The sequence below is a fragment of the Alternaria conjuncta genome (assembly GCF_024043145.1).
Source record: "Alternaria conjuncta strain BMP 0040 chromosome Unknown scaffold_6, whole genome shotgun sequence".
Classification (NCBI taxonomy): domain Eukaryota; kingdom Fungi; phylum Ascomycota; class Dothideomycetes; order Pleosporales; family Pleosporaceae; genus Alternaria; species Alternaria conjuncta.
In genome coordinates, this window is record NW_026250095.1 from 1681768 (window position 1) to 1702651 (window position 20884).

Here is a 20884-nt window from a genome sequence, read left to right on the forward strand (position 1 = left end):
ATATAGGATCATTCACGTTGACTCTGCAGGTTTCCAACTCGAACTGGGCAAACATTCTAACACGAGCGCTTATGGCACAGCGGCTACTGCTCAACTCAGTACAGACAGTTACATCTCCACACCCTTTGGGATTCAACATATTTCAGGTCACGACCAGGATTTAATCATAGTACGGCGCGTTTGTGAGATGCCAACTAGCTCGAGAGATGTAGAGGACCAGACACTCCCACGTTGACCACTGCCGCCAGCTATCGTGGTGAGAATTGGTTCTAACATCATCTAGAATAGGTGGAGTTGCAAATAGTATGTGTGGCTGTAGCATACGCCTTTGAAACAAGTTCGCCGCAGCATCAAAGAGCTTGGGTTGAGCACGGCCTCCAATGCAGGAAGCCCAGGTTCGTCTACCCCAATTGGTAAGCGACGGTAGGTCCCTGCAGCAGCGACCAGTAACCAGCTGTCAAACCCAACACTTCTATCTTCGTCACAGGCGTGCGTCTTCTGCATTCCTAAGGACTCACCACGGTTAGCTGTATACAACATCCGCACTCTGGGCGCTCGAACCATCTTTGCCACACGTCAAAGCACGTATCTGACGCTGCCCCACGCTAAATAACGGTTGAGCAAAAGCCACCAGGCGAGCGCACCACACCCACATCGAGACCCTGATCGGATGGATCTTCGTGGCCAACTGAAAGCTTAGCCCCTGCTGCTTGCTGTACACATTTGAAAGGGTGCCTACCAACCACCATCTTAGAAGCGTGCGTCTGTCGGATGGGGCCTTATTCAGGATATTGGAACTCGATGAAGAGCAACTATCAAGAAAAACATGAGGCACTTTGCGACTAGGATACATGCCTGCAAAACTTCGGTCGTCTAACAAAGCCCGAAGCGTTCAAGACTCAAGTGCTCGACTACGCCGTACACTAGCTCGTCTACCCATGCTAGCTCGAGCCGTTGTTCGTTCGCGGTCAGGCTGTGCACGCACGCAGCGGCATGCTGGCATCGAGTACGCCAAGTCGCTCAGGTACCATCCTGCTGGGTCTGTCGTTTTCACCGATCGTTAGCATTCCTTTCTCTGCTGAACCCTATGAACCACTCCTCGGAGCCTGTGGCATGGTTGAGCGCTCGCTATTGCATCTGATCTATATTATATTGGCGCGGTCCTGCCAGTGTAACAATCAACCTCAGGTCTCACATCCACCAAGCACTCTACCATACTCTTGTCTTTATACGACTCTCACATTGTTCATTGCATATTCATATTCTACCTACACAGTATGTCTATGTACTCGACACCTGTGAGCATCACTGACTGAGCATTAGTCTTACCACGCCATCATGGAGCAACGACGTGTCCAGTCCTTCACTTCGAGCCCTTACCAATACGTGGTGGACTATCCTGGATCGCAGGATCTCTCCCGATGTGATTCGCATGAGCCTATCCCCATGAAGCATGGTAACGGATCGTACGATGAACGGATGTCTTTCCACCACCTTGCTCGCGAGACATCAACTACGCGATCATTGAGCGCTCCGATAGACGCCTTCGATCCATGGCTACTCGAGGGACCAGGCTGTGGCAGTCCAATGTCCACAAGTTCTTCGATAAGCCACAACGAGAGCCTTCCCACGCCACCTTACACCGGCATGCCAATGTACGATAACGTCGAAAGCCCGGCATTCCATCATGTTCGCTCTCCAGTCAACCACGAAGCCTGGGCAGCAGAACCAGAACATGTCTGGAGACCGAGTTACCCTGACCTTCCCACATGGGGCTCGCAACAGTTTTCGTTGCCTTACCACGGTGGTCCAGCCTGCGATCAGATGTCACTGCAACCGGTTCAGCAATACGTCCCTCACTCTGGTCCTTCAGTAGCCCCGGCATACATTCCCTACCACGCGCCAGCTCCCTTTACTACTGCCAGGGTTGCTAACCCAGGGCCCTTGAAGAAGGAACTGCCTAGTGACGCTGGGCACAGTGACAAGGAAAGCGACTCAGAATCCGAAGACTCTGAGAGCGATGATGAAGCCTCGTTGCACGGTTCGTCATACTCGTCCTCCCGGCGGTCTGGAGCGAATGCCAACGTCATGAAGCTCGGAAAATGGGGCGAGAATCCTGCTTCGTATCCCCTCCATCACACGCTTGACGTAAGGCACTGGCAATGTCCTCTAGACGACAAGGACCATCCTGGAGTCCCATGCCCAAAAAGATTCCAACGACCGGAACACCTTCGACGCCACGTCAGGACTGTCCATGGCAATGACAGGTGCCACTTCTGCAAAGTGTGTCCCAAGACCTTCTCTAGGGGTGACAACCTTCGTGATCACTACTGGACGCACGTGAACCGTGGAGGCAGAGCAGGGAAGAACAACAAGATGAGCATTCCTGAGTTGAAGGCAATTCTCGGTCCCAAGGAGCGGCCGCTCATCAGACGTCTCAAGATGAAACTGAACCTGCTGAAGGAAAGGAACATGAGAGCGAAGCTTTGATTGAAAGTAGTGCGCTTCATGTCACTGCTGATGATGTTTACATGATTTCTTCTTCTTATTTTACATTACTTTTTGAGGGTACCTGGCGCTGGGGAGGCAAGTCATCATCGTGCTTCGGCATGCTTCTGTACCATTTCTTCTAATTCTCCACTGTTCATAGATCTCTTTAGCGCGCATAGCTGTATGAATGACTATAAAATCTTAATGAACACCTTGCTGTCTTGTCGCAATCTTGACCCTCCTAGGTGACACCTGAAAGGCCAGAAACAGAGTTTTCGACACGCCCACCTAATGACCAGTTGAACAGCGCCTCATGAGGCGTTTCGCTTAACATTACTCGTTATCCGGCCCCCAACACCGAGGATGGATTTCAGCGTCTTTCGTTGCGCCTAGCGAGTCGTCCCAGCATGGCAATCATCGACGACTTGCGACAGCTTGGTCCGACTACACGCTAATGCATCATTCTGAACTGATTCGTCGATCGAACATGCATGGAAGGAATAAACATCGGTCAGAAGATCACATACAGCCAATCATATTTATTCGCAGAAAAAGATTGGGGGCACCCTCACCGATTACACACAGCCCCGAGGACAGGGAGAGGCGATATGCAGGTGCTTGTCAGCGGAAAACGCCCGGTTCGTTAGATTCCGTGGAGAGGAGAGACGTGCGGTTTTAGCTAGCTCTCTGACTTGCCGGATAGATGAGCACACTGCATGGCAGCAGGGTTGTACCCTGTGAGGGATGCCTAGGTAAGCTGTCAATGCTCTGGCGAAAGCAGGAGTGAACTTCCAGGAAGACAAGTTCCCGCGCACTGACCACGATCGAAGGATGATCTTTGACTGAAGGTGTCCTGTACGCTGTATGTGGACGTTAGTGTCGTACCATTTACGATTCCAGATGCGATCTTACGATGGAGGAATACCAATCCAGATTGCAGGTCCTTCACCGATACTTTTCTCCCCGCATCTGGCAAAGCGAGATTGTAATCGCTGAAAGTCTGCATCTCCCCAACCTCAACCTCGAGAATGCGTTGAGATTGGGAATGCATGCTCACCGGAACAACATCATTGGATCGACCAGCATAATCGCGGTGAAAGAAAAGACACTGGTCTGCCATTGCGGTTCGTGCGCCGCTCGAATCGACGTATGGGAAGGCATATCAGTTTTCCGCGCGCCGCAGCGCTTAGAGGAGCCAACGAGAGTGCGGCACAGCAAGCCACAACCCGGCGCAGCACCCCTTCTCAGATTAGAATCTGCAATTCACCCGCATTAACCGCCTAGTCTGAGGGCTCACTCATGCACGCAGAGTAGTCTCGTACGAAAGTAGGGCCTCGCACAGTTGTTGTAGGAGTAGGATGCATTTGTAGTAGAGAATGACAGGGTATCTACTCCAACGGCGACGTCACTGGCGCTGTAGTCGCATGTCTATACGTGGAGCTCGTGGTGGACATCTTGGAGAAATATGGGCTGCGAAGACTGCAAGAACGCAGCTAGATAGGATCAGTCTGGTGTGAGAAGGGGTAAGAGCGCCTCTGGGCCACACCATGATACACTGTAGGAGGAACAAAGGATTGCATCTACTTCTGGTAACCCACGAAACGCTTTGTCCAGACATGTTTGCTGACATGAAAACAGTAAAATGACATATTATAGACGCGAAAGATCAAGTAAGAACCATGACACCCAACACGTCCCTCACACCCCCAAAAAAGACCCCAACAACGAGCCCATCCTGATGTAGAACAACTTTGCCGTAGACGTACAGTTTCTGTTGAGAAGACGTCCGAAAGCGTCTAAAATATGGGCAGCTCACCTATATCGCCTTCCAAATCCGAACTGACCGCGCTTCTGCGCTACCTGCTGGCAGATGACCCACTACCCCACCCTCGAGACTGGCCTTACATATTACAACAGAGAGTTTTAGTGATGGGCTGTTCATCGTTCGACACAACACCCGCTTCACCGTTCGGCCCGGGGCTAGATAGGACACTGCCGACCCTTTGAGTTGAGGCAGGTACCGACCGTAGCTTCAACTCATCATTGCCCTTGCATACGATGGCTTCAATCAGTATGCGGGCTTTCTGGATGAGGTTTGAACACCATCAGAATGATGGTTGGGCACGCGCGCATCTCCAATTTTCCACTGAGCCCCAGACTTGCGCTGAGCATGATGCAGCAAGGCCCAAGCTCTTGCATGATTCGAATCGAGATATGATCGAATCGAACGCATCACACCAATCTTGACTGGCTGCGTAAGTCTGTGCCCCGCCCAAGTCCAAGGCCTCCAGGTAGAAGGCAGCATCTGCACATGAAGCCTCTGTACATGGGTCGACTTGCTACACACCACTAGCTTGTGCTGTATTGGCGATCAGTACCTCGCGCGACATGCGGTGTAGATTTCGTGTCGCACCTTCATTGAGCCATGATGACTTTCTTCGATGCATCCTGCAACATCATCATCCAACTCCCCGCTAGCGATAGCTTCCGCTGTGATTGCCGGGATTGCCGCGCACCCGTTTCGTCACGCCTTCGTAGACAGCGTTTACCCCTCAACGAGGTAACGATCCTGCGCTCTTCCTTCGCCTCTAGCGTGTAGTACGGATCGTCTGATCAACATCTCCTCGCTTGCAGGAAAGCGGTCGATAGACGCATCACTGACGAAAGGACAAAGCCCTTGCGTAGACGTTTGCAAAGACGTTCCATGCTACGCATGCAGGCGGGCAGTCGACCGTTCAGCGGCCCGAGCAGAGTTGGTGGAGGAATGCCGGTAGTGGCTGCCAGTCGTAGTGGTCGATTCAGCCGTGTGGTCTTCCAGACCTTCCAGCTTATCAACGCTAGGAAGTGGACTGTGCGACTCCAAGTTTCCAGCCTTCTAGAACAATGATGTCTGCTAAGCTGTGAATTGGAGCTTAACAATAGAACCAACAGTTACTTGGAGGTGCGATGACGTTCACTGTCCCTTGATGCTGCAGTGGATGGCTCATGTGTGTATGGGCGGGCGTGCATGCGACACCGCCTGCTTCGCCTCCACACCTCCTCGTCCTCAATCGTAAGGTCCAACACACCACCTCAGCTTGCAGCACGCCAACAGTGCTATTCTTATCGTCCCATGACAAGCAGTGTGATACAATACATTGAGATGATGTTGATGGAGGTGGAAATGATCATGAACTGGGAGACATTTCTTGGATACTGAAGGACGTTTGCGTGCCGGCGGGTAGTCCAGTCATCGGTATGGTCTGTTATGTGCCGCTTTCCGACATGAGAGTGGTGTGTGATCGAGCGATAGATTTGGGCGCATCAGCATTACGATGATTTGCTGCATTTACATCTCAACGAAGACGTGTGTCTGGTGCTTCGCCAAGCAGGAACAAATAGTAGAGACCAACAGCCTCCAGTAAAATTCCTCAGCTAATGAGGAACTCTGTGTCCGTGTAGTGTGCTTTGTCTCTCAGAAACTCCCCACCCATGATCCCGTCTACATAACCGGCGTCGACAATCACATGTGTTCCGTCAGCTTGGGGCCTCAGAATGAGTGGCAAAGCGCAACCAAATAAGATACAAACGACATCACCATGCTGAAGCTCCCGCACAGCCGAGCCGGCGTATCCATTCGTGGTCGTAAAAAGACACCACTGGCGTGTTTCGCTGTTGCTCAGATCTCGTATGATGTTCCGAAATACGGCCCTCGCGAGTTTGGCATTCGTTTCGTTACCGCCTTCCTCACTCTCATGCTGTGATCGTAGTAATCGCCATGCATCAAGTGTTGAGTAGCTTTGCAGGAGTTCAAATTCATCCACGAAACCAAGAGGCTTCAGGTCTCGACAATTGCTCTTGTAATAGTTTATGTCCGCGCCATTCAAGAAGGTTCGCCAAACATCTCCCGCACGTATCTTCTTGTCCACAATCTCAGGAGCAAGACGCCTCGTCCATGCTTCTCTCGTAGTAGCAGTGAATCTCTCCATGATTTCCAAGAGCCACGGCACGAATGGGTCAAGGTATGGAGGATACAGGGGGCCGTATTCGATCCAAGGGTCGGTAATAGATTCAGCTAAAGGTTCAGAAAAGAGCGATTCGGCTATTTCAATCGATCCAATGACTGTTCCAGTGAGTTTAATGATACTTTTTCTAACATCATGTTGGATCTGACAGTACTTTCGCCCTGTAGTAGCACCTTCGTGTTCTATGCTATAGCGGTATCGTAGAAAGTCGCTGTCCCCGCGGAGAAGCTCCACATCTGCAGTGAAGTCATGCCCCCAGGAAGGGCGGCCGATGTAGCTCGAGTACGTGTGTGCTAGTACAATGTACATGAGGAAACGTAGATCTTGTCGCTGTTTGATGACAGTGGTCACGGCCGTCTGGAATGCCCATGAGATTGACTGCGAATAGTCTGGTTCGAAAGGCTCGAAAAATGGCTTCTCTACAAGACCAAGGAGAGCATAGATATGATCTCGAGGATCGCACGCGTTCCTCTGTTGAGATGCATAGATAAGGTCTTCCAAAGGGATCGTTTTGGTGGTCTGATAGACTCGATATACACGGGCGAAGTCCAAGTATGGGTAAGTCCCGGCATTTTTCGTATATCCGGAAATCCTCGAAGACGTTATGTACTCTATAATGTCGACAAAAAGAGTCCATGAAGCCTGGTTATGTCCACATATCAAGAGCGAGTCGTTGTTTGCTACAACGCCTTCTTGAACGGTCCAAACGCGGCTCCACCATGGACATCGAGTAAGGACTCCAACTTTCGCCCAAATGTGGTGAGCTTCCTTGAAGTTGATAGAACGATCGAACCCGTTCTGTGCAAGAAGCTTCAGTTCGTTTATAGCTATCCCTTTTTCGATGTCTTCTTCACCTAACCAGATGAGCACCCTTGACGCGGATGAGTATATCCGGCGCATCTTTCGAACTTCGCGAGACTTATCCTCAGGGCTATCTTGGTTGATGCACACAGCATCTATCCACAGATCTCGTGACCGGTTTGCGTATCGTAGGTATCTCAGAGCCAGTGAGAGATTAGACGTTATCGCTAGGGGCATGCAGTCGACTTCGAGTGTCTCATCTCCTCCTTGTTCTCCCCACACATACGAAAGAGCCTCATAGGCTATCGGTCGTGGCGAGAACGATTGGATTGTGAGCCGGCCGCGAAGAGGTGATGAGAACTCAGACGCTGGAAGCAGGGTGAAAACCCGAATTTGGGATAACGAATGATCGAGCGGTTCGTGATAATATCTCTTGCCCATTTTGCAAGACCCTATGTGCCCCAGAAACACCTTAAAAGTACGTAGGCTTTCTGGTGCGGAACCCGACACACTATCTTGCTGTCGGGACGGATGACGGGAAATAGGAAGCGCGGAATTCTTTGTGATGGTTCGCAATCTGGAACTCTCGTTTCCAAACACTGGGAGTAAGATCTCTGCTCTCGGTGCGACGCCTCATCAGATCATCGTTGTGGAAGGTGGGGCTCCATGCGCACGCGAGGCGACATCCTTGGGAGCTTTCTGGAAAAGTGTCAATTAAGGTCACAGTGTAGACTGCTCGGACAGCAATTAAAATGAATTCGGGTTGCAACAATCATTATCCCTGATGGTAAGTGACGCAGAAGAGCAGTTCCATAAATGTCTTCTCGGCCGCGATCAGGTCACGTGTTCAGGGCGTCCCGCAGCTGAACAGGATGACGCCCCACTTCGCGAGTGAAGCTAATTGGGCAGGTCTGGCTACCGCGAAACAGCAGCAACGCTACCGGATTTACGCAACCGCTATCACCAGATGCGCAACCCTCAACAGATAAATACATAATCCAATTTCTATTAGAGACAATGCATAGTAGGTGTAAGCAACTGCATCAGTGTAGGCATTCTGTCTCTAGCATTCATGTATTTGTGACTTAGTCCCCACTTGTTCATTAGAAGAGGTCGCAGTCCGTTTCTTTGCCAGCACAAGGACAGTGTTCTTTCTGGAATTTCTGTCCTACTGTTCAATATCCTAGATGTATACATTGTACTATACGACAACAAACTATAGGACCTGATATGCTGTAGACGCTTACGATAGATTTAAGCTAGCTACTCTGGCATCGAAAAACTCAATGTATAATGCAACAGCTTCAGAAGTCATACCTAGTGTGAGCAATTGAGACTTTGTCGTCGGCTGACAGGAGTGAAACGTGAGACTCTGATGGCACTGACACACACGTACGAAGGAAGAGATGAAGGCAAATGCACACACTGCCCGTGAAGTGACCATATTAACTTCTGATGACATGTTGTTCCAGTGTCGATGAATACTAGATCTGCTTTCGATCGAGATCATCAACATGTCATTGTTAAAGTCAGTAAACCAGGCATACTCCACCGTTGGAGATGAAGACTATATCGTTGTGAGCCCTCTCGCCGGAACCCTATTGTGAAGATGATTGAGCGAAGTAAGGGTGTGACATCTGTGGCCCGGAAGTGATGGTACCTGCGTTTTGACTCTGGATGTTGTCACGAGCATGACTCCGTTGCTCTGTAGGGCGCTCAATGACGAGTGAGGAAGTACCATCAAACGTCCAACGCTCGCACTTGATGTCACAGTCACAGGATGTCGGTCACGTCAGAATTGAATGAATGTTCCAACGACTGTCACCCACGCAGTCATCCGCGATGGAGTGCAACATGGACATCTTCAATACCAGTTCATGGACCTGCCACAGCCAGGAGTTCTTCGAGTTTTCTAGTGCAGCACACATATCGCACACACTCCCTTAAGTTTACGCATAATGCCTCTACCCACACAACGAAGCCCTACAGAACCTGATCGCATGGTTAGCGGACCTTCAATACCTTCGAGCAGAGAGAGTACGGAACACAGCGCCGCTCGGGAGCAAGGAACGTACCCTGACGATGAGGTGTTCTATCGTGAACACAACACGAAGCGACCAGCGCGGCAAACATTGGAGGCGGACATCCCTAGGACAAAGGAGGAAATCAAGAAACAGATTCGAGGTGAGATTTCCTCAGCGCTAACATTGCTCCATACAGCCTGAGTTGACTCCTAGACCAACAGATGTTGTCTGCGAGATCGTGGCTTCTGAGCCAGCGAGGACCCGAAGTCGTGCCCCAGTATATGAGCCCACATCGACGAGAGAGGGTAGTCGCACAGTGGCGCAAGTGCTCAATATGCACACGAAACGGGCGCGGTGGGAAGCTGCTGCGGAGTCAGAGTTGGAAGCATACGAAAGCCTCTTACGAATATTGAGCTTACAGAGGAAGACGATGGGCTAGAGCTTGAACTATGGGAGGATTGGCATGAAGCCGGTTGTATACAATGACCTGATACCCTTCCTGATATGATACCAATAGAGAGCGAGGAGAAGTCTTCGGAGGACGCCTGGCAGAGAATCAATGACACACGTACATGTATGCTTCAGCGTGTCATATGCCAGTACCACTCGCAATCAATACGTCGTTGAGTGCTATCACGAACTTGGAGGCTGATCACGGTCGAATGGCATGGAGTGGATGTATTCTGCAGTTGATGGTATCTTCCTCGCCATCAATGTCAGCTTTGAGTCCAACGAACATATGTATTGACTCACTGTTTCAAACAATGACTGTATGTTTCGCACGGCTGTTGGCTTGGGCGCGTCCGTAGCTCGTGCGGCCTCAGAGCCTTCTATGGGTCTCTGCAACTGCGTCATAAACTCATAGTCAGAGCTTTGTACTACCATCGTCCCCGCCCTCTTCCTCGGTCGCGCCAGTCATCTCCACCTCCTCGTCCTCCTCTGCCCCCTCTTCCAAAGCCAAGCTCTCGATCCGGCGGCGCTTCGCCTCTCCGCCATTCACCAAACGGCACACCACCTCCACTCAATCTTCGATCGTCGAATCTGCTTCCACCACCCCGTCCACCTCTGCCGAAGCCGCCATAGTCTCCCCGTCCACCGAAACCATTCTCACGTGGCCGTCCGCCGTATGGTCCTGAAGGCGGTCCTCTGCCCGGTCCAGATAGTGGCGGAGGTGCAGCCGGTACACTGCCGTCGGGTAGCGGGGGAAGTATGGCGCATGCCACATAGTCGCCTATCATGAACCTGACGTCCCCTAGTGTCTTGTCTGCGTCGCCGTCAAGCTGCTTGAGAGCCTCTGTGACACTTCCTCCGTCAACGCCTTCCATATCAATGTCCTCATCTCTTGGTCGCGCGCCTACAATGACGGAGCCAATGTCGCGTGATATGAATCGCCCTGGCGCGCCTGGTCGGCTGGAGCCTTGGATGTCTGGGTATACGAGTCGAAATGCGATGCGCGATCCAGCGTACGGTTGCGGTAGTAATGTTGGCACTGCGCTCAGGAGTAGTGTGCATAGCTCGCGCAGGCTACAGGTCTGCCATGTGTAGATTTGGACGTTGGTTGGGAGACGTGGTAGTGTTGGGTCGAACTCGTCCAGCCTTTGAGCTATCAGTACGTGTTTATTTCATACATTCATGAGACTAGGAGCAATGCGCACCTATGGAATGAGTTTTGCTTGAAGAAGAGGCGTAACAGGAAGGGCGTCGTTGTTTGACGGTCAATCTTCGCGGGAGCCGCCATTGTGAGGTCTGCAGCCTTGTGGACAATCAGGCTAGTCAATGTAAGAAGAAGTTTCGAGATTCGCAGGCACGTAGCGACAATTCGCTAGGAAGGTCGTGAGGAGGTGACGTCAGGCGCAAGATGTGAATGTGTTTGGAGAGTTTGGGGAGGAAGGAACGCGACCGGGACGCGGAGAGCTCCCACTAGCGCCTTCCTCGGCACGTACCTTCCAACGCAGGTGAGTCTCCACGTCGCAACCAACACTGACCCGTCCTCGACACGTTGACTCACTTTATATCCCGAACATCACAGTCGCCAACATGGATTTCGCAAAGTTGATGTCCGCGCATATCAAAAAGGGCAAAGACACAGCCTCACCAGCCGAACCCACTGAGAAAAAGTACCTGAAGCGCAGCGAAATTGAGGCGCAACGGCAAGCCGCATACGTCGCCGAACAAGAAGCCGCGGAGAAGGCACGGCGAGAACGTCAGGAGAAGAAGCGCAAAGCCGAAGAAGATGAAGCCGAGCGGGAAGCCGAGCGCCGGGAAAAGCGCATGCGCATGGCCGAGGAATCAAGACGCATAAGGGAAGAAGAGGAAGCGGCAGAAGAGAGACAGCGGCGAAAGCGGCTAGGTCTCCCTGATCTTCCACCTAAGAAGAGGGACGGCGAAGGAGACGGCACACCAGTCCCCGAAGACGAAGATATCGAAGACGAAGAGCTCGTCGCAAAGCTGAGAGCCCTCGATGAGCCAGCGCGGCTATTCGGCGAGACACACAAACAACGTCTGAAACGATACAAGAAGCGCGTCGGCGCAGACAGCCTAGCAGCCATCATGACGGACGGTCCGATACCCACAACACTACAACTCGTGCCTGAGAAGGACATGAAGGTCAGCCCCCAGGTACCCAAGGACAAGGAGGGTCGCGAGTTCCTGTTCAGGCAGTTGGCGAGCTACTTCACCATGGTGCTGAAAGAATGGGACCTCACACTCCTACGTCGAGACCCCGAAGTCAAAGAGAGCTACCAAGGAAAACAAGCCTACGCCGCCATGGTACAAGCGCGCGAGAACATGCGGCCACTGTTCAAGAAGTTGGAGAAGTTCGATATGCCAGACAGTATCGTCGAGCCCGTTGTGGAGATAGTGCACGCTGCACAGGAGCGAAGATACGTCGACGCGAACGATGGTTATCTACGTCTTAGTATCGGCAAGGCGGCGTGGCCCATTGGTGTTACCATGGTGGGTATCCACGAGAGAAGTGCGCGAGAAAAGCTGCACGAGAGCGATAAGAATGCGGCGCATATTATGAGTGACGAGATGACGCGGAAGTATCTGCAGAGTATCAAGCGGTGTTTGAGCTTTGCGCAGACGAGGTGGCCGCCAACGGATCAGTTGCAGCTTATGGGATAAGTAAGTTGGGATGAACAATCGAACGTCTGTAGGCAATTGAACAACTGCTTCCATCTCACTGCTTTTCAACACGATGGTATCGTCACGGTTCTTGATCTTGGCAGCGAGGCTCGCACTCAGCTCCTTCAGCGGTTCGCTGTTGGACTTAAGCTTATGTACTTCCTGACGTTCACTCTTCGTTCGGAGCCCTCCAATACAGCGTCTTTGTTGTCGATGAATTTCTGGTTACACAGTAAGAGATGCTAATCAGGGACATTTCAGAACGAGAGAGATGACGCTCATACGGAAGAGGTGCTCTACGAACTTGTCTTCTATCTCGTCTGCGATCAGATCACTCGTTCCTTCGGTCTCAGTGGATGTCGGCTCAGCCGCTCGGATTTTGGCATATCGCTAACCAGCTTGATATACCGAGATTTGTTCGGCGTGCACCATTATTGCTTCCCCTGTGGCGTTCCGAGTAATTTCTTACTACAAGTGCAGTCATAATCTCTGTAAGATACTATTGTCATCGGTTTCTCGGTCATCGTAGAAGATACCCAGGTATTGTAATAGATTGACTGTAAAGACTGTGTCTATGGAAAAAAAGGAAAGAAATAATCCATCAAATTGATACCATGATACCGCCAGCGGCATCAACACATTCCTTCATCCCCGTGAATTCCGGCGCACAAACTGGCGCACTAGGCCGCTGAACGCCTCTTCTCGACATAAGTCCCCGGTTGAAGCCTGCCGGTTCTGAGATCTTGAATCTTATCTTTAAGTCTCTTATGCAGCGCATCCAATGCTGCACCTTCGCTGGCGGATTGTCGGCCTTTCATCTTTAAATCTCCTGTCACAACACCTCGGTATCCTCGCGAAGGGCCCGTTCCGCGGGCTTCGACTCTTATCTCGAATTTGCCTTTGGGCAATAGCCTCTTTCGGATAAGTGCTGATAGCATTAGAACTGAGCTGATATCATGACATGCACGGCTTACCTTCGATTTCGTTAATCTTCGCAAGATGAAGCTGCCGGCCAAATGTGTACTGGGTCGCGTTTCGTTCAGCCACGTAGCCGTTCATCTGCGCTCGATAGAGCTCAAGAAGAAGCGCTGTGTATGCGTCTTTTCGTTTAGCACTGTAATCACTCTGAGGAAACCAGAGAAAGCCGGATTGGTTCCTTTGTCGCACGTATGCAAAATAACGGTTTTTCTTGAATTTGTCGCCTTGGAGGACTATCTCTGGTGTGTACCCATGTTCACGTCGATAAATAGCTGCTGCAAGATCTTTTCGCTAGTTAGCGCTGCTCCGAAGCTTTGGAACATCTTTGGATATCTGACTTACCCTGCATGTGGTGCTCAATGTCTTTATCAGGCCGGTACTTATTATCACGATGATTTTCCGTCTCGTCAACAGTCTCAGGGATGAGGCGAGCGTCCTCCAAAATGGTTTTGTTTGATTCAAGTTGCTTCGCCCTCTCTGCCACGGCTTTCAATTTTTCATCTAGTGTTTTGTGATTATCCTTTTCAACGCTTGCCTCATTGTTTCTTTCAGGTATCAGTTCTTCTTCCGCAGAGAAGTATAGCTCCTCGGCATCTAAATTCGAGACGAGCTCTTGCTCCTCCTGCGCTCTGTCTGCGGGTTCTTTTCCTGGTCGAGGTGCTTGCATGATGATGGCTGATCTTGGTTTCGAGGCAGATAATCTTGATGATAGTATGATAGTAGTCGTAGCTCTGTAGAGATTGTGTAGCTGATTGTGATGATGAACGCACTTGACTTACAGTGCTTTACAGCTTTTATACACGACTTGATAGAGTCATGTCTTGATGCTACCTAGGTAGAAAGAGGACTCACGGTGATAACTTCGTCAGATCAAGAGTATGACTTCAATTCTTGAGTCTTTCCTGAGTTCACTGAGTCTTCATTGCCGCAGAAGCAGACCCATATGGTCGACAATGCTTCTGAGACTCATCCTTCACTACTGTGTGAGTCGTCAGCAATCATGATTCCATAGCACTGTAACGATGGGTACCTACGCAGCTTATTCGCCATTTCAAGCACGAATCCGTACCTAGGTCTTGCGGCGCTGCCAAGGCAAGGAAAGAACATGCTTCCAATCATTGTTTTCATGTCGATACTGGGTTGATAACTTGTCAGTATCATACAAGTACGAACAGAACAGCCGGGTGGTTCGAAATACCTAAAAATGACCGTCTGCGAGTGCAGCTTTCTCAACAAAGCCCACCCAGTCACATGCCAGAACCATCGTGGCCAGACCGCTAGAGTAGTAATAGTGATGATCATCCAACAACGAACATCAGTCACAAGACATCTTGCTGTCACGATACCCTTAGTGAATGGTCGCATTGGCGGCGCACAGCTCAGCGATAGCTCTGACATTATGATACCTTGGGAACATGGCATGATGAAAAAATGCTCTCACGTCGCCCATTGGAGTCTGTAGGAAGCCAAGCGCCACACAGGCTCGGTCAATGCTGCACTGAAGCCGACTTCAAGTCTGTGATCGTCGAAGTCATTCACAATTGGTGCCCATCTACAGACAATGCGTTGTTCTACACGACCAACAGTAGAATGCTCTCTCTAATGTTTCTAATGTTTTAACGTAATTTTATTGCTAAGACACTAGTCTCTAAGTAAGTTTTTTCTTATAATTTTACTTTAGCATTTTATTATTTTTACTAACTTATACTTACTAGCTACTTTAAACTACGCTTATTTAAGTAAATTAAAGTACTTACTATATTTAGTAATAATAGTATTACTAATACTAATTTTTTTTATATATATACGCTTAAGCTACTTTATCTTATATTAGCTAAAAGTACTATTAATATACTTTATAAATAGCTAGTTTAAGATATTAATTTTTAGCTAAATAAAGTTAACTTTATTATAGTTAATTACTATATACTATTAGTAGCGCTCTAAGTATTATTATTACTTATATTACTTAAACTAACTTTTTAGTAATATAACTTAACTAGCTTAATTATTTAGCTATTATTTTATACTTTAGTATTATTATATTTTTTAATAAGTACTTTAGTTCTTATAATTATTTTTATTACTTTTAGTAACTAGCTACTAAAGTACTATTTTAGTAGTAGTAATAAGCGTACTTACTTTTAGTTAAAAACTAAAACTAAAATTTTAAGCTAAGTAAATATATTAATAAAAAGTTTAAATAAAAATAGTATACTATAATAAAGAATAATAATAGTACTTTATATACTTAAACTTTAACTATAGTTCTATAGTATAAGCTATTTTATTTTAAAGTTATTTTAAAAACTTATTACTATACTATAAATATATATAAAGATATACTAGCTTAGACTTAGTTATTAGTAAATTATAGTTATTATATACTTAACTACTTAAAGTACTATTAAAGTTATTATAATTAGATTATTATAAGACAAGCGCGCAAATAAGAACATAGAATGCTCTTAGTCACCTAACATGCAACGAGTAATGGCCAACAGCGGTCGCGAATCTTTTCATTAACACGCGTTCATGGCTTGCTTGGTTTCTTAACAGTACACACATTCGCTTCGTCGTTGCCCTGCGTATGGCGGTCGAAAGAGATATTTCAAGATTCGACTTCGCACATGTATAAGCCATTATACTCCTAGATGCCCATCAATTTGACGCTGCTTGTTTGGAATGCTGATTGCGTACCGGTAGCCCGAAACAATGGCCCACAACGAATCTTCCGGGCGGGCCGAACGGGCTAACTGCATGTCGTTACACAACAAGCTTTCCAAGCTTTGCACACAACTCCACCATCTGCGATGCGAGTCGTAGGAAACCCGAAAGAAGGAAATACCACATTGAGAATTCGGATGACTGACGCAAAGTCACAATCTCAGCAGCAACTTCCGCTAACGTTGGGCTGCTTCCTGACAGGCCGGACCCCTCACGGTGCAACCCTCGCCACACCTTCAGCTCGCCCACATGTCCCAAAATAACCACGCAACGACCGCCATGCACCCAATCCGTCGGAGCGAAGATTCTCAAGCTTCCAAAACCATGGACTGGCGCGAGATCCATGCGCTCATAGCGCACGCGAAGAGGTAAAGCGCCCGCATCTGGGCGATGGTTTAGACCTACGCACGCTCCACCCCGTAAACGGCGTCATACCTCTTCGTGTTCGGTGATGTCGGCTCCAGCTTCACGCTGCAAATTTGCTTAGCATGGTGGTACTTGTACATCACCGTGCTTTAGAGCTCGAGGCTAGGGTAAGCGTACTTGCTAGGAGCTGAGGGTGAGATGGAATGCTTAAAGTCAGCCTTCGGCCTTGTCACGGCAGGAGGTATAGCCTCGCAACATAGGACAAACAACACCTCCGAAATCAAAGAGAAGGCATCATGGTAGCAACTCATATGTTCAAGGTCTTGTTACCTGTCGCTGCGCTCGCGAGCTATGCTGCGGCAGAGCAATGCGCTGGTGGTGAATGGGATGTCATTGTCGTTGGTAAGCTCGATCATTTGCATTAAGAATCTGGCATCAGTCTGACATCCTCCAGGTTCTGGTCCAGCGGGCATCGTTACAGCGGACCGCATGAGCGAAGCCGGCAAGAAGACTCTACTCCTAGAGCAAGGCGGCCCGTCGTACTACGTGACCGGCGGTCGTGCTCGCCCAGAATGGCTAAACGGAACTGAACTCAGCCGCGTTGATGTTCCCGGGCTGTACAAGTCCATCTTCTCGAATTCCGGTGAAGGAAACTTGACATGCGCGTCTGATGTCGTCAACGCGTTTCAAGGATGCACCGTCGGTGGTAACTCCGCAATCAACGCTGGACTGTTCTTCCAGCCACCCGCGAGCGATTGGGATCGCTACTTCCCACAGGGCTGGAAGAATGACGACATGCAATGTGCAATCAACAAGGTCCGAGCGAAACAGCCAAACACAGACAGTCCCTCAAGAGACGGCAAGCGGTACTTGCAGAGCGGTTACGATGCTGCGAAGCAGTGGCTCGTTGATGGCGCGGGTTTCGCAGAGGTTGGCCTGAATGATGGCATTGAGAACCACAACAAGACCAAGGTATTTGGCCACCCAATCTGGTACTACGAGAACGGGCAAAGGAGTGGTCCCGTCAAGACATACCTACAGTCGGCCCTGGCTCGCCCCAATTTTGCCTTCCAAACCGGCGCTAAAGTCTTGCGTGTTCGTCGCGATGGCGGCGTAGCAACTGGCGTCGACGTTCAGACCAACGGAGCAGAGAACTCTTCCAGCATCTGCATCAAAGAAGGCGGCATGGTTATCTCTTCAGCGGGTGCTCTCCTAAGTCCTCAGCTGTTGATGTGGTCTGGTATTGGCGAGGCAGCGACCCTGACAAACCTCTCGAAGAATGGTCATGTCACAGTTCCTTCTCAGGACTGGATCAACAACACCGCTGTCGGCAACGGTGTCTTCGATAACCCGAACACCTTCATCGAGCTCCAATCTGACGAGATTGCCTCGTATGCTTACGACTACTCCAACCCGCCGCAAGCCGACGTCGATCTATACCTCAACGAACGATCTGGTCCTTACACGTTCGCTTCCCAAACGAGCGCGTTCTGGGACTACATTCAGCAAGGCGATGATGTAGTGGGTTGCCAGGGCACCATTGACTCTGCCGGAGCAATGGGCCTCACACAGAACGGAACCATCACACTCAACGTCTACGGCACCTCTGGTCTCCGATCTGTCGGCCGTGTAAACCTTGACGCGAGAGGTATCGCTCTTCCCTCATCAAACTTCTACGCCGACCCCCGCGATGCGACCGCGATTGCGACATTCGTCTACAACATCTTCCAAGCCCTGCCGGCTACCCTCAACCCCCTCAACGTTGCAAAGAACTCGACTATCGAGCAGATTGCGACTTACTTGACCACACCAAGCGCGTTCACACTTGGCAATGTGCAACATTGGAGCAGCAGTTGCAGGATGGAGGCCTGCATTGACACGGATACGAAGGTCATCGGGATGCAGAACTTGTTCGTCATCGATGCAAGTATCGTGCCGCCTCTGACCACGAACCCTGTGATGGGTGTCATGATCGCGGCGGAGAGGGCTGTTGAGAGGATATTAGCGTTGAGCAAGTGAACGCATAGGGTATAGACTTAACTAATTCACGAATTTCATTTTACCTTCATACGACGCGTTTCCTTCCATGATAACTGCCGAATAGCTATGTCCGGTAACTCCTTGCATACCGCCGTGATCCTAGTTTGCATCCTGTGCCATACCGAGTGGGGGCCTAAGTTACGTCATACAACATCTAGTTCTGCAGTACTATATACGCTGCCATTACAAGTAACCTGCTCGAGTATTGAACGAATATTTCCACATCTGCTACTTCATACTACTCTTGAATCCAGCAAAACCCATCATGTCCAAAGATTTCGGTGAAGTCCGCGCCTCCAATGGTACTGAACCTTCACTCGAGCCTTTCCCCATCGCCAGTACGCATCTAACATACACCTACTAGGCCTGAACTTTGTCGCCACAGACCGTCACGATACTTACCCATACATCTCCCCGTCCAACTTCAATCTCCAAGGAAAGCACGTCTTGATCACCGGTGCCTCAAAAGGCGTCGGCCGTGCCACAGCCCTAAGTTACGCAAAAGCAGGTGCCTCATGCATAGCCCTAGGCGCACGATCCGACCTCTCCAGCGTGGTCAAAGACGTCCAGGCCGCAGCCAAATCTGCCGGCCGTCCAGAACCACAAGTCCTAGCCCTAGATCTCGATGTCACCAGCAAAGACAGCGTAGACGCTGCTGCTAAGCTCGTCACCGACAAGTTCGACGGAAAACTCGACGTCCTGATCAACAACGCCGGTAGTCTCGCCTCTTTCGCTGGCATCCCAGACACCGACCCGGATGAATGGTGGCGCGACTACGAAGTCAGCGTAAAAGGAAGCTACCTCGTAACCCGCGCGTTCTGGTCGCACCTCCTCGCCGGGTCCAAGATAATCATCAATATCACATCCATCGGCGCCGTGATGGTTGTCCCGCAGAGCTCTTCGTACGGGCCCGCCAAATTGGCTTCACTCCGGTTAACAGAGTTCATTGATCAGGACCACGGAGAGGGTAAAGATGGTATGCTGGCTATGGCTGTACATCCGGGAGGCATACAGACGGAGTTGGCGCTGGGTATGCCGGGGCATATGCACGAGTGGCTTGTTGATACGCCGGAGTTGGCGGGCGATACGTTGATGTGGTTGGGGGCGCAGAGGAGGGAGTGGCTCGGTGGGAGGTATGTTAGCGCGTGTTGGGATATGGAGGAGTTTAGTGGGAAGAGGGAGGAGATTCTGGAGAAGGATTTGTTGAAGATGAGGTTGGCTGTTGGTCCGTAGGTGGGAGGGGTTGGGAAAGTTCGGTTGCAGATGTGTTCATCTCCTTGTTTGACGATGTTAAAACGCGACAGGCTAAATTGTTGTTTCTCCTACACCCAAGTCCCTTGCTCTTATAGTCTGCCATCTTAGCTGTTGGAAGCGTATTAAGACCCATTTGCCTCATACCGGTAAGGTAGGTACAGCGAACCGAGGTGTGGGACTGCGCAAAAAGTTTTCAATCCTCACCGTTCCTTCCTCTATCGAACATGTACAACGATGCCTGGTGGTTATAGCAGCAGCGTTCCAATAGATTACTACGTACAAAACGGCACAACGTCACAAGCCCTGGTGTCGCGCGGGTTTTGTTTAACGCAGGCATACTAGATTGCGAAATGCAGCCACTATATGTCGTGCTTTTAGCTGCATGAGTAGCTGTGGCTCAGAGCCGTCAGAAAGATAGGCCTAAAGGCGCGCAATAATAGCATCCAACGATATGGCGCGCGAGGCGCAAACGGCACTGAAAGGGGATGGAGTTTGGCGAGGAACCGTCGGCACCTCGGGCTTAGCCATGCTAGTGAGGGGCACGGCACTCCCCACCACGACACCTTCCGTCCACCAATCCCGCCAGTGACATCATGCATGCTGCTAGAAAACACCATACGAACCCTTTTGGCCAATTCCACCCTGGCATCGGGACAGGGCAACCGCATTACCTGCATCGCCCTCACGCCACGTTCGCGGGTGTGACTGCCGCCCATGTGAGGCGTCCATCCGGACCCTTTGATTGAAGCTGCCAACACTGCATGGTTGGGTCCACTAGTACCTGTTAATCCGTGTTGCCGGTAGGGATTGCTGCTCAACGAACAGCAATTGTGGGCTCCATCTGGCAATCGTTGATCGGCGGCAGTTTCTGTCTGGGGCTCAGGTATAAGAATCTGCTAGTGCCCCTCTTACTTTTCGCGGTAGGTGCGTCGCTGTTCAGCTTGGAATATATCTGGACTTGTTCTTCACCAATACTACCGACTGGATTTCTCAGTCACTTCCCCTAGGATACTTGGAATACAGATCCTACCAGAGTCGAGAAGCCGCGACGATGACGAGCAAGCCTATCTTTGT

General features: G+C 50.1%; 6 protein-coding genes across 6 annotated transcripts; 4 read left to right on the forward strand and 2 right to left on the reverse strand.

Moving 5' to 3' along the window:
- Window positions 1-1338: 1338 nt before the first annotated feature.
- J4E85_004968 (uncharacterized protein) lies at window positions 1339-2490 on the forward strand (the record flags this gene model as incomplete). The annotated part of the gene is made up of 1 exon (XM_051469219.1): window positions 1339-2490. The coding sequence occupies one exon, from the start codon at window positions 1339-1341 to the stop codon at window positions 2488-2490; it is 1152 nt and encodes a 383-aa protein (XP_051327434.1).
- A 7707-nt stretch (window positions 2491-10197) lies between these two features.
- On the reverse strand, window positions 10198-11057 carry J4E85_004969 (uncharacterized protein; the record flags this gene model as incomplete). Its single annotated transcript, XM_051469220.1, has 2 exons — window positions 10198-10915; window positions 10975-11057. The coding sequence occupies 2 exons, from the start codon at window positions 11055-11057 to the stop codon at window positions 10198-10200; spliced, it is 801 nt and encodes a 266-aa protein (XP_051327435.1).
- Window positions 11058-11356: 299 nt separating this feature from the next.
- Window positions 11357-12445, forward strand: J4E85_004970 (uncharacterized protein; the record flags this gene model as incomplete). Its single annotated transcript, XM_051469221.1, has 1 exon — window positions 11357-12445. One exon carries the CDS (start codon window positions 11357-11359, stop codon window positions 12443-12445), a length of 1089 nt encoding a protein of 362 aa, XP_051327436.1.
- Window positions 12446-13125: 680 nt separating this feature from the next.
- Window positions 13126-14090, reverse strand: J4E85_004971 (uncharacterized protein; the record flags this gene model as incomplete). Its single annotated transcript, XM_051469222.1, has 3 exons — window positions 13126-13373; window positions 13420-13707; window positions 13766-14090. 3 exons carry the CDS (start codon window positions 14088-14090, stop codon window positions 13126-13128), a joined length of 861 nt encoding a protein of 286 aa, XP_051327437.1.
- A 2737-nt stretch (window positions 14091-16827) lies between these two features.
- Window positions 16828-18535, forward strand: J4E85_004972 (uncharacterized protein; the record flags this gene model as incomplete). Its single annotated transcript, XM_051469223.1, has 2 exons — window positions 16828-16918; window positions 16971-18535. 2 exons carry the CDS (start codon window positions 16828-16830, stop codon window positions 18533-18535), a joined length of 1656 nt encoding a protein of 551 aa, XP_051327438.1.
- Window positions 18536-18821: 286 nt separating this feature from the next.
- On the forward strand, window positions 18822-19789 carry J4E85_004973 (uncharacterized protein; the record flags this gene model as incomplete). Its single annotated transcript, XM_051469224.1, has 2 exons — window positions 18822-18858; window positions 18921-19789. The coding sequence occupies 2 exons, from the start codon at window positions 18822-18824 to the stop codon at window positions 19787-19789; spliced, it is 906 nt and encodes a 301-aa protein (XP_051327439.1).
- Window positions 19790-20884: the final 1095 nt, after the last annotated feature.